Source organism: Argentina silus (assembly GCF_951799395.1).
Source record: "Argentina silus genome assembly, chromosome: 21".
Lineage (NCBI taxonomy): Eukaryota > Metazoa > Chordata > Actinopteri > Argentiniformes > Argentinidae > Argentina > Argentina silus.
Window position 1 is genome coordinate 7,113,157 of NC_139675.1, and position 12,500 is coordinate 7,125,656.

General features: G+C 44.5%; 1 protein-coding gene across 1 annotated transcript in view; it reads left to right on the forward strand.

Annotated features, from left to right (window-relative positions):
- The first annotated feature begins 6,772 nt into the window (after nucleotides 1-6,772).
- tnip2 (TNFAIP3 interacting protein 2) overlaps nucleotides 6,773-12,500 on the forward strand; it is a 6,783-nt gene continuing 1,055 nt past the window's right edge. Inside the window, exons 1-6 of the mRNA XM_083692896.1 lie at nucleotides 6,773-7,508; nucleotides 8,722-9,027; nucleotides 9,593-9,688; nucleotides 10,293-10,589; nucleotides 10,838-10,954; nucleotides 11,330-12,500. The exon at nucleotides 11,330-12,500 is cut by the window's right edge and continues 1,055 nt beyond it. Coding sequence (XP_083549022.1) covers nucleotides 7,185-7,508; nucleotides 8,722-9,027; nucleotides 9,593-9,688; nucleotides 10,293-10,589; nucleotides 10,838-10,954; nucleotides 11,330-11,683 — 1,494 coding nt within the window. The 5' untranslated portion in view covers nucleotides 6,773-7,184 and the 3' untranslated portion in view covers nucleotides 11,684-12,500. The remainder of the gene's footprint in view (nucleotides 7,509-8,721; nucleotides 9,028-9,592; nucleotides 9,689-10,292; nucleotides 10,590-10,837; nucleotides 10,955-11,329) is intronic.

The window sequence follows — 12,500 nt, forward strand, 5'->3', positions numbered from 1 at the left end:
GTGTGTGTGTGTGTGTGTGTGTGATTCTGTGTGTGTGTGTGTGATTCTGTGTGTGTGCTTCTGTGTGCGTGGTGCGCATGTAGACATTGTATACGTGGATGCCCACGTGAAATACAGTAAATGTTGGTGCTGGGATGTGGAACATACACGCACACACAAACACACACACACACACACACACACACACACACACACACACACACACACACACACACACACACACACACACACACACACACACACACACACACACACACACCTTGACAGACAGTGGCATGGAGACAGAGAGAGTGTGGTGGCGGGCTGAGTAGGATAGAGAGGAAGTGATGTGATGATAATTGAGGAGTCTGGATGATTCGAAACACACACACACACACACACACACACACACACACACACACAAACACACAGACACACAACTCTGGTTGGTACAGTATATATCCCTCTCTGGTTCCTGTCTTCACCACATCTCTAATCCTCAGCTCATTGTCTACATTGTACCAGAGAAAGGGTACTGACTAACTACTGAAGGCTGTGCCAGAGACAGGGCTGGGTACTGACTAACTACTGAAGGATACTCTGCACTGAATCAGGACAACTGTACTACTGTTCACTGTCACTGAACAAGGACCACTGGAGGAGTTGGTTTTGAAGCACTTCTGACATCTGGAAAAAAAAAAGAAAAGAAAAAAAGGTAAAGTACTGATGTTTATTTTACCACATTTTGTATGTTTACATACATGATATGTTTTATATCAATATATTTCAGTTCACAATGTAAAAGTGTGATATACTTCAGAATTTCACTATCAATGCCTCTGCTTCACATGGTGCTGTAGCGATATTGGAACTTATACACACAACCACACACTCTGTTTCCAGATAACATGACTCGATGGTTTTGTTAAAATACATTTTCTCTCCTCTAACCCAGCAATGTATCCACCATAATGAATGTGACTAACGTCAATGGTCTGTGTTCATTGTAGAATGAAGGTTGCCATAGTGATGCTGTTCTGGGTGGGAGCAGTATGTGCCAACCCAGTAAGTACCGCTGCTTTTGTTCCATTTGAAAAAAAAAAAAGTATAAAAAACAACAACATAAAATTAAATGAAACAAGACATAAAATAAAATGTAACAAATGATCCTGTAAAATGATTGATTCAATATTGATCCAACATGAAGTAAAACCAAACAGACCAGTTTTGTACACTCACACCTTAATATTTCTATATTTTGACAGATTTTGTACAAAGTTGTTTTGGAGTCAAGTGAACTAGGATCAAACATGGTGAGTCATCAAAACATGCAATCAGAAGCATCTGCAGTTTGATCGCGGTGTTTTGTGTGTGTGTGTGTGTGTGTGTGTGTGTGTGTGTGTGTGTGTGTGTGTGTGTGTGTGTGTGTGTGTGTGTGTGTGTTTAGGATATGTGTGTGTGCGCGGGGAGGGTCTGAAAACTGCACACAGGCACAAGTCTGTTGATAGCAATCACACTGTCTGTCTCCTACACAAGTCCTATCATAACAGGAACAAGCTGACTATTGGTTTAAATTACACCTCAGCCAAACCTCAGGTCTAGTTAGGAGCCTACACACACACACACACACACACACACACACACATACACACACTGTATATATATATATATGTACTCACTGAACACTTTATTAGGAACACTATACTAATACTGGGTAGGGCCTCTCTTTGCTCTCAAAACAGCCTCAATTATTCGTGGCACTGATTCCACAAGATGTTGGAAACATTCCTTTGAGATTCTGGTCCATGATGCCCTGCAGATTTTTCAGGTGCACTTTCAAGCTGTGAATCTCCCGTTCTACCACATCCCAAAGGTGTTCTATTGGATTCAGATGTGGTAACTGGGAAGGCCACTGAAGAACACTGAACTCATTGTAATGTTCATGAAACCAGTTTGAGACGATTTTTGCTTTGTGACATGGTGCATTATCATGCTGGAAGTAGCCATTAGAAGATAGGTAAATTGTGGCCATGAAGGCATGCACATGGTCAGCAACAATACTTAAATTGGCTGTAGCATTTAAGCGATGATTGATTGGTATTAACAGACCCAAAGTGTGCCAAGAAAACATTCCCCACACCATTACACCACCTCCACCATGAGAAAGTATACAGGTGTTCTTAATAAAGTGTTCGGTGAGTGTATATATAATGGTATATACACCCATATAAAACAAACAGTACAATAGCGGGTTTGGGCGGTGGTGGGCATGTTTGGATTCTAAATGAGCCTGATGATGATTGTTGTTGATGTTGGAGCATGGGGTTGTCATTAAAACATGGTGTGTGTGTGTGTGTGTGTGTGTGTGTGTGTGTGTGTGTGTGTGTGTGTGCGTGCGTACGTGCGGTTTTCTGCTGGTATTGTCTTGCAGACTCAGAGCTTGTCTACAACTGAAAGGATTTAAAATACTATTTGACGCAGGTCGGGTGATGATCACAAAGAAAGAAAGAAATGCTATGAATGTTATTAATCACTTCTTTACATGTATCACTTTATCACAGAGCTTTGTGGAGAACACTTCAGAGGACCAGGTACGTTTATGATTCCAAATGGGGTCAATTCTCATCAGCTCAAAAAAAAAGTTAAGTCTCAAAAGTAGGCCATCTTGTTTTCTTGACTCTCATGTGTTTTCTTCTCAGACCTCAGAGTCAGAGTCATTGGAATCAGAATCTTCGGAGTCAGAATCTTTGGAATCAGAATCATTGCAGTCAGAATCTTTAGAGTCAGAATCATTGGAGTCGACATCAGAAGAGCAGGTGAGCAGCAGCAAATTATCTATAGAGGGGAAAGACTAAAGCCACAATACAATATGATACTACTGTATAACCCTGTACCTTGAACGCTGCAGGTCTAGGAAAGGAGTGGGTCCGTTTTTTCTAAAAGAGATAAATTACTACTTTAGCAAGAAAGCTGGAAACTAAACCCTGTTCTGTTCCCTCCACAGACTGTTGAGACCAGCCAGAGCCAGTCACTGGAGGACAGGGTGAGAACAACACTACTATAGGATTACACATATTATACACACACACACACACACACCCACCCACCTACCCACCCACCCACACACACACACACAGAACTACACACACCTGTACATCATAACAGAACGAGATCAAAGACAATACAAAATGTGATCATGGTTGGGTTTATGCTCTCTTGGTTTCTCTGTGATCTTACATGTATATAAATGAAAACACGGTATAACTGTTGATTACCAAGAACATATTCCTTCTTCTAAATGTTGTTGACCTCCACGTCGTTTGAACAGACAGTGTCCCGAGATGTTGGGGAGACCAGGGACAACAGCCAGGGCAGTGACGAGAACGTCCGGAAAGTAAGACTAAGAATCCGCCTGATAATGTCATGTCCTGTATGCCAAACTATGTCATCCTGATGAATCTAACAGCACATTAATACTGTCAATATGTATTATACTAATGTACTAAGTATCAGTGGAGGTGGAGGTAGAAATCGGAGGACAGGCTCATTGTAATACATGGAACAGAATAAGGAATGGTATCAAACACACATGCTTTAATGTAAACGGATGTGAAACGTAATACAGGATGTCAATCCTTTCCTCCAGAGTTGGATTAGAGTGACCCCGGGCCACGTTCTGAGTGCCGAGGACAAAAGCGGCAGCACTGAGGTCATAGGTCAAACAGTCCACCCAACCAATCAGGACGCAGGGACACCACACGGCTCCACCCCTACGACCACCGCTGTGGTCAGCCAGGCCGATACCACCACCAACGCACAGACCAACGGAGGCCTCCTATTGGTCGAGAGCCTCTTCGATGATTCCCAACGTTGGACCAGTCTCAGTGACACCAGTGATACCAGTGACATTAGTCAAACCGGTGACAAGCCTTCCAGTACCAGTACCAGGACCAGTAAAGATACCAGTGACAGCAGTGTGAGTAGCCAGAGCAGTGAGAATGTTGATACCAGTGATACCAGTGAGAGCATTGACAAGGATACCAGTACTAGTACCAGTACCAGTACCAGTAAAGATACCAGTGACAGCAGTGTGAGTAGCCAGAGCAGTGAAAGTGTTGATACCAGTGATACCAGTGAGAGCATTCATAAGGATACCAGTACCAGTACCAGTACCAGTCAGGATACCAGTGACACCAGTAGCGAGAGCAGCGAGAGCAACCAGAGTCATGAGAGCACTAACAAGGATACCAGTACCAGTACCAGTAAAGATATCAGTACCAGTGAAGATATCAGTACCAGTAAGGACACCAGTGACAGTAGCGAGAGTAGCGAGACCAGTGATACCAGCAATACTAGTGAAACCAGTGATGCCAGTGACAAGGATGTCAGCACCAGTAAGGGAACCAGTAGTGAGAGTAGTGATACCAGTGACACCAGTGAGACCAGCGACACCAGTGAGAGCACAGAGACTGACACCAGTGACAGTGTAGAGGGACGAGCTAAAGGCTGCCAGGAGGGCGACCACAGCAGTGAATGCGACAGCGAGGAGTATTCCTTCAAGGACATCGGCGACGACGCCCACTACCCTGTAGATCAGCTGCTCATCGATCCGCTAGGCAGTCACCTAGACGAGCACAGAGAACTGAGTTTACGGAGATGAAGCGGTTCAGTTGTGAGCCTTCGTTGGTAGAGCATTGGCATTGGCAATGCTGAGGTTGTGGGTTCGGGTCCAGCCGGGACCATACATATGTATAATGTATATGCACTCACTGTACTGTAAGTCACTTTGGATAAAAGCGTCTGCGAAATGGCATGTATTATTATTATTTCATAAATTGACACTGTATTCATTTATTTCACATGCCTTAATCTGCTTAATTTGAAATGCATCAAGGTAACTGGTGCATGCACATACAGTGCATTCGGGAAGTATTCAGACCCCTTCACTTTTTCCATATTTTGTTATGTTACAGCCTTATTCAAAAAGGCTGTAACATAACAATATACACACAATACCCCATAATGACAAAGCAAAAACAGGTTTTTAATTTTTTTTTTTTAAATAATTAAATTAATTAAAAATAAAAAACTGAAATATCACATTTACATAAGTATTCAGACCCTTTGCTATGACACTCGAAATAGAGCTCAGGTGCATCCTGTTTCCATTGATAATCCTTAATCTGAGTAAAGGGTCTGAATACTTATGTAAATGTGATATTTAAGTTTTTTATTTTTAATAAACTAGCAAAATTTCTAAAATCCTGTTCTGGCTTTGTCATTAAGGGGTATTGTGTGTAAAAAATGAATTTAATCCATTTTAGAATAAGGCTGTAACATAACAAAATGCGGAAAAAGTGAAGAGGTCTGAATCCTTTCCGAATGCACTGTACCTGTCATGTAGCCCACTGTATTGAGTGGATGTTGCCGGTATTGATGATGATGTTGCTGGTATTGTATTGTATTGACCTCATATACTGGCAGAACTTGAAATAAACTCCTGCTGCTTAGAAGCATCTGGAAAATTAGTGGTTTAGCATATATCTGACAAAAGTATTTTTCCATTTACTCGAGTATATATAAAATGTAATGGGTTTCCTGCATGTCATGAGCATTGTATTTCACACTTTGATCCTTATTTTTAATTAAATGTATTGAGTTAGATTTGATGTATTTTTCATGTAATTGTGTATTTGTATTGCACTGTAATCAATATTCATTTTACACAGTATTGATTGTATTATTGTATTGTCTTGTAATAATCGTTTCAGTGGATATTTACAGCTAATAAATACAACAAATATAAATAAAATGATGAAAATGTAAATGTAACAACCACTATTTAAAAAACAAATAAAGGAATTAAAATCATGTATATATTGTTTCTCTGTGACTGACAATAACATAAATCATAATTGCCTTCTCATCGTGAAATACAATACTGCACCTATCAGATTATCCTGTCGTTTGTTTGTAAATAATATTTCATTACTTTATAACGTTAAATTATAGAGTATATCTATCAATAGAAGGTCTTAGTGGGTTGGTAGGGGGTTTTGCCGTCATCTGGCCGGTTAGCTCAGTTGGTTAGAGCGTGGTGCTAATAACGCCAAGGTCGCGGGTTCGATCCCCGTACTGGCCAGCAACACCTTTTTGAGTCTTTTAGATGGATTTTCCACTAAATCTCCGAAATGATTGTGGTCAACCACTTTTGGGTATCATAACACTATTCTGCCCCATACCCCCCTCCCTCTCCCTCTGCAACCTTAGTGAACAAGGTATCAATTAACCCTTCTCTGGCCACCGGCCCGCCACCTGAAAACCTGTCTCTCCTGATGAGAGGTTTGTTCCCTCATAAATGCGAATCATGTAAGATTCACCCTCATCTTGTTGTCTCTGTCCATCATTTGGGATTGTGACTTTAATTGTGGCCTCCCGCTTCCATCATCTCCACCGGTAACGGAGAGGAAAGGTCGGTGGCCACGGTCTATCGACACCTGGCCACGGTCACTCAATGCTCCGTCAATGAACAATCACGTTATCATCTTCTTAGACTCTTTTAATTATCTTCTACACTCAGAAATGCTCGTTGCCAAATCGTTTTGAGGAATTGTTTGGGTGGTTCCACAAAGTGTTCCTAAAACATGATCTCTAGTACTACCCCGTGGATTTACGTTGGTGGTGCGCAGGGTAGTGGGAGGAAATGTTTCCGGAAATGTTCTACGCATGTGCACGGTGAGCGTCAGCTGCGTTTCTTTCACTCACTCAAAAGTACAGTAGTGTCAACCGTTTGTAGTACATATATACATAGCCTATATTGTCGGGAATCAAATCATTTATGTGAATGAACAACCGGATTCTTCTGTCTGGGAATGTATGATCGCGCACGGAAAAGCCAAGTCAGTTTATCCGACGTTGTATAAAAAACAGAAAGTACGCCCTGTATTGGGGAAGTCCCGTAAGGAGGAAACCCCCTCCTAGTTCATACTTTTGTATTTCAAAATGCGCCACATCTCTTTTACCCAGTTGTTATTCTGAATACATGTGGCTTCACATACGATCATAAACTCGCTCGAATAAGTGACAAATAATAACTTCAAACACTGATGGAATATTTTTTCTAAAGAGTTTGCGCTTTCCCAGTCAACTCGATTCGAAAAGGTGTCACATCTACTCTGGGTAAGGAATAACCACTCAACCGTGCAATGGATAACGTACATCTGGATAACGATGCGCTCAAAGCAAAAATACGGAGTTGTAATACTTTGAATACGTTCTATCACGAAACGCGGCAGGAGATCGATACTTTGAGTAAACAGATCTTCAGAAGGGACAATTTAATTGCGGATTTAAAAGCGAGGTTAGGCAAATATGAGAGCACCTGTATTAATGTTGAAGGACACGACCCCGTAGTCATAGGGCCATCTAAGTCTCTACTGGAAAGTTTATGCAAAGAAATCTGCAAACTGAAGCAGAAACTGAAAGAGGCAGAGATGAACGCATCCGAGCAAGCCGAGATCAGTCAAAAAGTGAGTAAGACTTTTATTCTTAGTGTGCTTTATATAAGATATAAGTAGATATAAGTGTCATATTTTGAATTACATGGGAGACAATATTGTGCCTCTTTTTAGTTACATTACAAGTTCAAATGCGGAGAAATGCTCGATGTAAAAATTATCATTATCTAACATTTGACCGTTATCTTTCATTTTCAGTCTTTCACATTTTGATATCAGGGATTTTCCAGTGTCGCCTAGTCATCAATGGAAAAATGACAAATAAACAAATATAGACTACTACCCATATAGGCCTATTCATGCCTATAACCCTAACCCAACTAACAATGAACTGAACTATGCCAATCCAACGCGATAAAGATAACATCTCGACGCTCAAAAACCACCATACCATTGCAGAGAGGTCGTTGCCATAGCAATAACCTTTTATTTTTTTCCATCTCAACTGTGCACATAAGCGTGGGCAGAGGCAGGTGCTAAAGTTGTTTTGCCCCACACACACATGTATAAACACACGCACACACACAGCTCCTCTTTCACTGTTCCATTAAAGGATGCCTGCTGGCTCCAGATGTGTGTGTGTGTGTGTGTGTGTGTGTGTGTGTGTGTGTGTGTGTGTGTGTGTGTGTGTGTGTGTGTGTGTGTGTGTGTGTTTTAGCTCCATTACACAATTCATTCCACCATTCCATTACACGATTACAACATTCATTGCACCATTCATTACATGATTACTCCAGTAACACGTGTACTATTGGCTCATTATTGAAAACACAGTGAGTGAGTTGATTGATTGATTGATTGATCAATCGATCAATCGATTGAGTGATTGATTTATTAGACAATTAAAAACACCTATACAGCCACAACACCAATGCAATGGAATACCAGGCCCAGACACTCAGTCCTAGTTCCTATCAGTACCAGTGATACAGCACTGCTTCCTTACTCACAAGCTCACACAAGTCTCCAAAATGGCATCCTCTGTATTGCCAACACATCCGGCCACCTACTGAAACATCCAATGTAAACCAGCTACACCCACTCTAACCCCCTATCTCTAACCCCCGATCTCTAACCCCCGATCTCTAACCCCCTATCTCTAACCCCTGATCTCTAACCCCCTATCTCTAACCCCCGATCTCTAACTCCTGATCTTTAAACCCTATCTCTTACCCCTATCTTTAAGCCCTATCTCTAACGTCTATCTTTAATGCCCCCCCCCCAGGAGATTCAGTTGTTGCACCTCCAGCTGAGGGAGAAGGAGAGGGAGCTGGACAGGGTAAGGCGGGGACCGGACCACGAGAAGGACCAGGAGATCCGGAGGCTGTGCTCGGCCCTGGAGGAGAGGGACCGGGCCACGGCCACCAGGGCGGTGCTTTGTGACTCTCTGGCCCAGGAGGCAGACCAGCTCCGGGGGCAGCTGGGGGCCACGGTGAGGGTCTGTCAGGAGCTCCTGGGACGGCTGGAGAGAGAGAAGAAGGGAGGGATGACGATGGCGGAGGAGGAGAAGGAACAGAGGAGAGTTAAAGAGGTGTGTGTGATGATGTCACGGTGACAATGGAGGCGTACTGTGTGTGGTAATCAGACAAGGCTGGTGGAGGGAGGGATGAGAGGACGGGCTCATTGTGATACATGGAATGGAATGTGTTTAAAACCATTATGTATCAGTTGAGGCTGGAGGTAGAAAAACACACGCACGCACGCGCACACACACACACACACACACACACACACACACACACACATTTGATACCATTCCTCGTCCCGTTCCATGCATTTCAATGAGCCCGTCCTCCGATTTCTACCTCCACGAGGCTGGTGGAGGTAGAAATCAGAGGACGGACACATTGTAATGCATGGAATGGAATCAGGAATGGTATATACAATGAGCCCGTCCTCAGATTGGATAGAAAAGGATCAACTTGAACGTTCCCCAGGTAACAGTGTAATAACAAGTCCTGTGTGTGTCAGGGGTGGGTGTCCCTGACTTCCCCCTCTGTGCTCCTCAGACGGGGCTGTTGGGGTTGGTTGTTCTCTGGTGGATGTTTTTGTCAGAGAGACAGTTTCATTCTGAGCCTCCGGTTTCCCCTTTTCAGAGTCTGGCGTCAGAGGGTTCGGAGGCGGCTCCCATCGACGCCTTGCTCCGCCAACTGCAGGAGGAAAACCAGCAGCTGAAACAGAGAGTGGCCTATGTATGTACACCAGGAGTGTGTGTGTGTGTGTGTGTGTGTGTGTGTGTGTGTGTGTGTGTGTGTGTGTGTGTGTGTGTGTGTGTGTGTGTGTGTGTGTGTGTGTGGAGGCCCTGTGTTTCTTTCACCTCCCACTCCTCTCACGTCACAACATGTTAAACAAACCTCCCCAGACTTGAGGGATTTAGAAACACGAAAGGGGCCAAATGACGTCTGCATTGATGTTTGATGTCCTGTGGATGTCACAGGCAGACAAGTGAAACCATCCCCAAGGTCACAATAACATAGGACAGAAAAACACTGTGTGAATAGAATCAGAAAACTTTATTGACATGGAACAAATGGTGGCTGGGAACTTTTCTGGGTGATACACACAAGAAACAACACATACAGCCTGACAGAGCACACTATACAAACATTGAGCAATGGTCCTCAGTTGACTTATCTGCTTAAATGAAGATTAGATAAATAGATAGATACTTTAAATAAACATGCAATGTAAAAAGAACAACTGACGTCTAGATGGGAGTAATTACTAAATCAGTACTCTGTTCTCTCTCTCTCTCTCTCTCTCTTCCCCCCCCCCCCCTCTCTCTCTCTCTCTCAGGTGGAAGGGCTGAACGCCAGATGGCAGAAGTATGACTCAAGCAGGGAGGAGTATGTGAGGGGGCTGTGTCAGAGGCTGAAGGACTCCAGTGTCCTGGCTACCCCTAGCCCTGGGCCTGGGGCTGGGGTAGGCCTGGTGGCCGGCCTGGGTTCACCCAGCAGTGGGCTGCTGCAGCAGGAGATCACCAGGCTCAACGGCCTTCTGGAGGAGAAGATGAGGGAGAATGGGAGGCTGGGGAGGAAGATAGAGGAGAGCAGCAGACGAGACCAGGAACGAATCCAGACTCTGGAGCAACAGGTTAGACACTCTCTCTCTGTTTATCCCTCCCTCTCTCTGTAAATCTCTCTCTCTCTGTTTATCCCTCCCTCTCTCTTTACATTTTTTTTTCTCTCTCTCCTTCCTTCTGTCATTCTCTCCCTCTCTTTCTTCCTCCCTCACTGCTATGCTCTTTGTCTCTCTGACACCTATAAACATACCTACTGAGCACACCTTCACTGAGTTGAATCACCATCCTCTCCCCGCCTCTCTCTGTCTCTCCCGTGCAGGTGCTGATCTATACAGATGACTTCAGGTCAGAGAGGGCAGACAGAGAGAGGGCCCAGGGCCGCATCCAAGACCTTCAAGAAGAGGTGTCTCGTCTGCAGCAGCAGCTCCACACACAGGTACAGACACGCCCCTTTCTGTTAGAACACAGGTAGAGACACGGCCCCCTTCTGTGAGAACAGAGGTAGAGACACGCCCCCTTATGTCAGAATACAACACAGCCACACACCCTTTTGTTAGAATACAACAAGGCCACACACCCCTATTACTACTTGTATGTATATGAATGATTTGTGTGTAATGTTGACTGGAGTGTTCTGTGTCTATGTAGATTTTAATTGTTTATACATCAGCACTGTGTGTCCATGACACATTTCCTTCAGGACGATAAAGTTGATCTTATGTCATGGCACTACCATGACAACGACCATGAGCAGTTACCCTGGCTAAGAGAGAGAGCAGTCCCACTCATCCTTCATTGGTATGTCTTTCAGGGCGGAGCCAGCAGAGATGTCACGCCAACGTGTCGGGTCCACATCGGCCACCGGATCTCCCCAAGGCGCCACGCCGACCCAGCCCAGCCGCTGCTCGGGAACAGCGCCACCGACCCGCCCAGTACCAACCGCCAGAGTGGTTCACATTCGACGACGGCAGCGGCAGCTGCAGCTACAACATCATCCTCATCCTCATCCTCATCATCAGCGGCGGCCATGGTTGTAGTTCCCAGACCCATCTGGACTGAGTGCCGGGGCTCATCAGAACTACAGTGCCCACGCTGCCTCACCACGTATGACGAGGCCCACGCAGCAGAGTACCTGAACCACTGTGAGGAGTGTGCCAGGCTGTGAGATTCACATTCACAAAACTTTATTGTCCCACTCTGGGTTGTGAGAGAAGGACAACTTAACGTACCATACTCACGGAGGATGGGGGTGGGGAGACGGGGACAGTGACAGGGAGCCCTGCTGTGACAATGCCTGGGCTGAACCGTGGGGGACTGGGAGAGGGTTCGAGTTGGAGTCAGGGAGGCTGGTGGAGGTAGAAATCGCAGGACAGGCTCATTGTAATTCATGGAACGGAGTGAGGAGTGGTATCCGTATTGCATGGAATGGAATGAGGAATGGTATCTTGATATCCCCTGATTTCCGCTTCCACTGCCTAACCTTAACCCCAGCAAACTGTTGCATATCAACAGTTGACAATTGCCATTGTGACATCTACAGACCATCTATAGGGGACTGAAGTGGGGCTGGAGTTGAGAGAACATCACGGCCTGCTGATGGTAACTGAGCACTGAAGAACACTACACATCCCAGCAGCGTGCCTGGAAAGGGAGCTTCGCTAACTTGGCTAGCTGGTCGTCATCATAGCTGGACATCATCTCTCTGTTCTGTTTTGTTTTCGGGACAGCTTGAAGTCAATCATCGACACTCGGTTTGAATCTTAGGTCTGATTTATCACGTAATGGGAGATCATAGCTTTGTGGTGCATTGTACGGTCTACGGTTCTACAGGACACAGATTAAGGCTAGTTCTGGATTTACAAGACACAGATTAAGGCTAGTTCTGGATTTACAGGACACAGATTAAGGCTAGTTCTCTGGATTTAATTATATTTTCAATGGAATATCCCCATTGCAGATGTGTTTTAGTCTACGGAGCACTA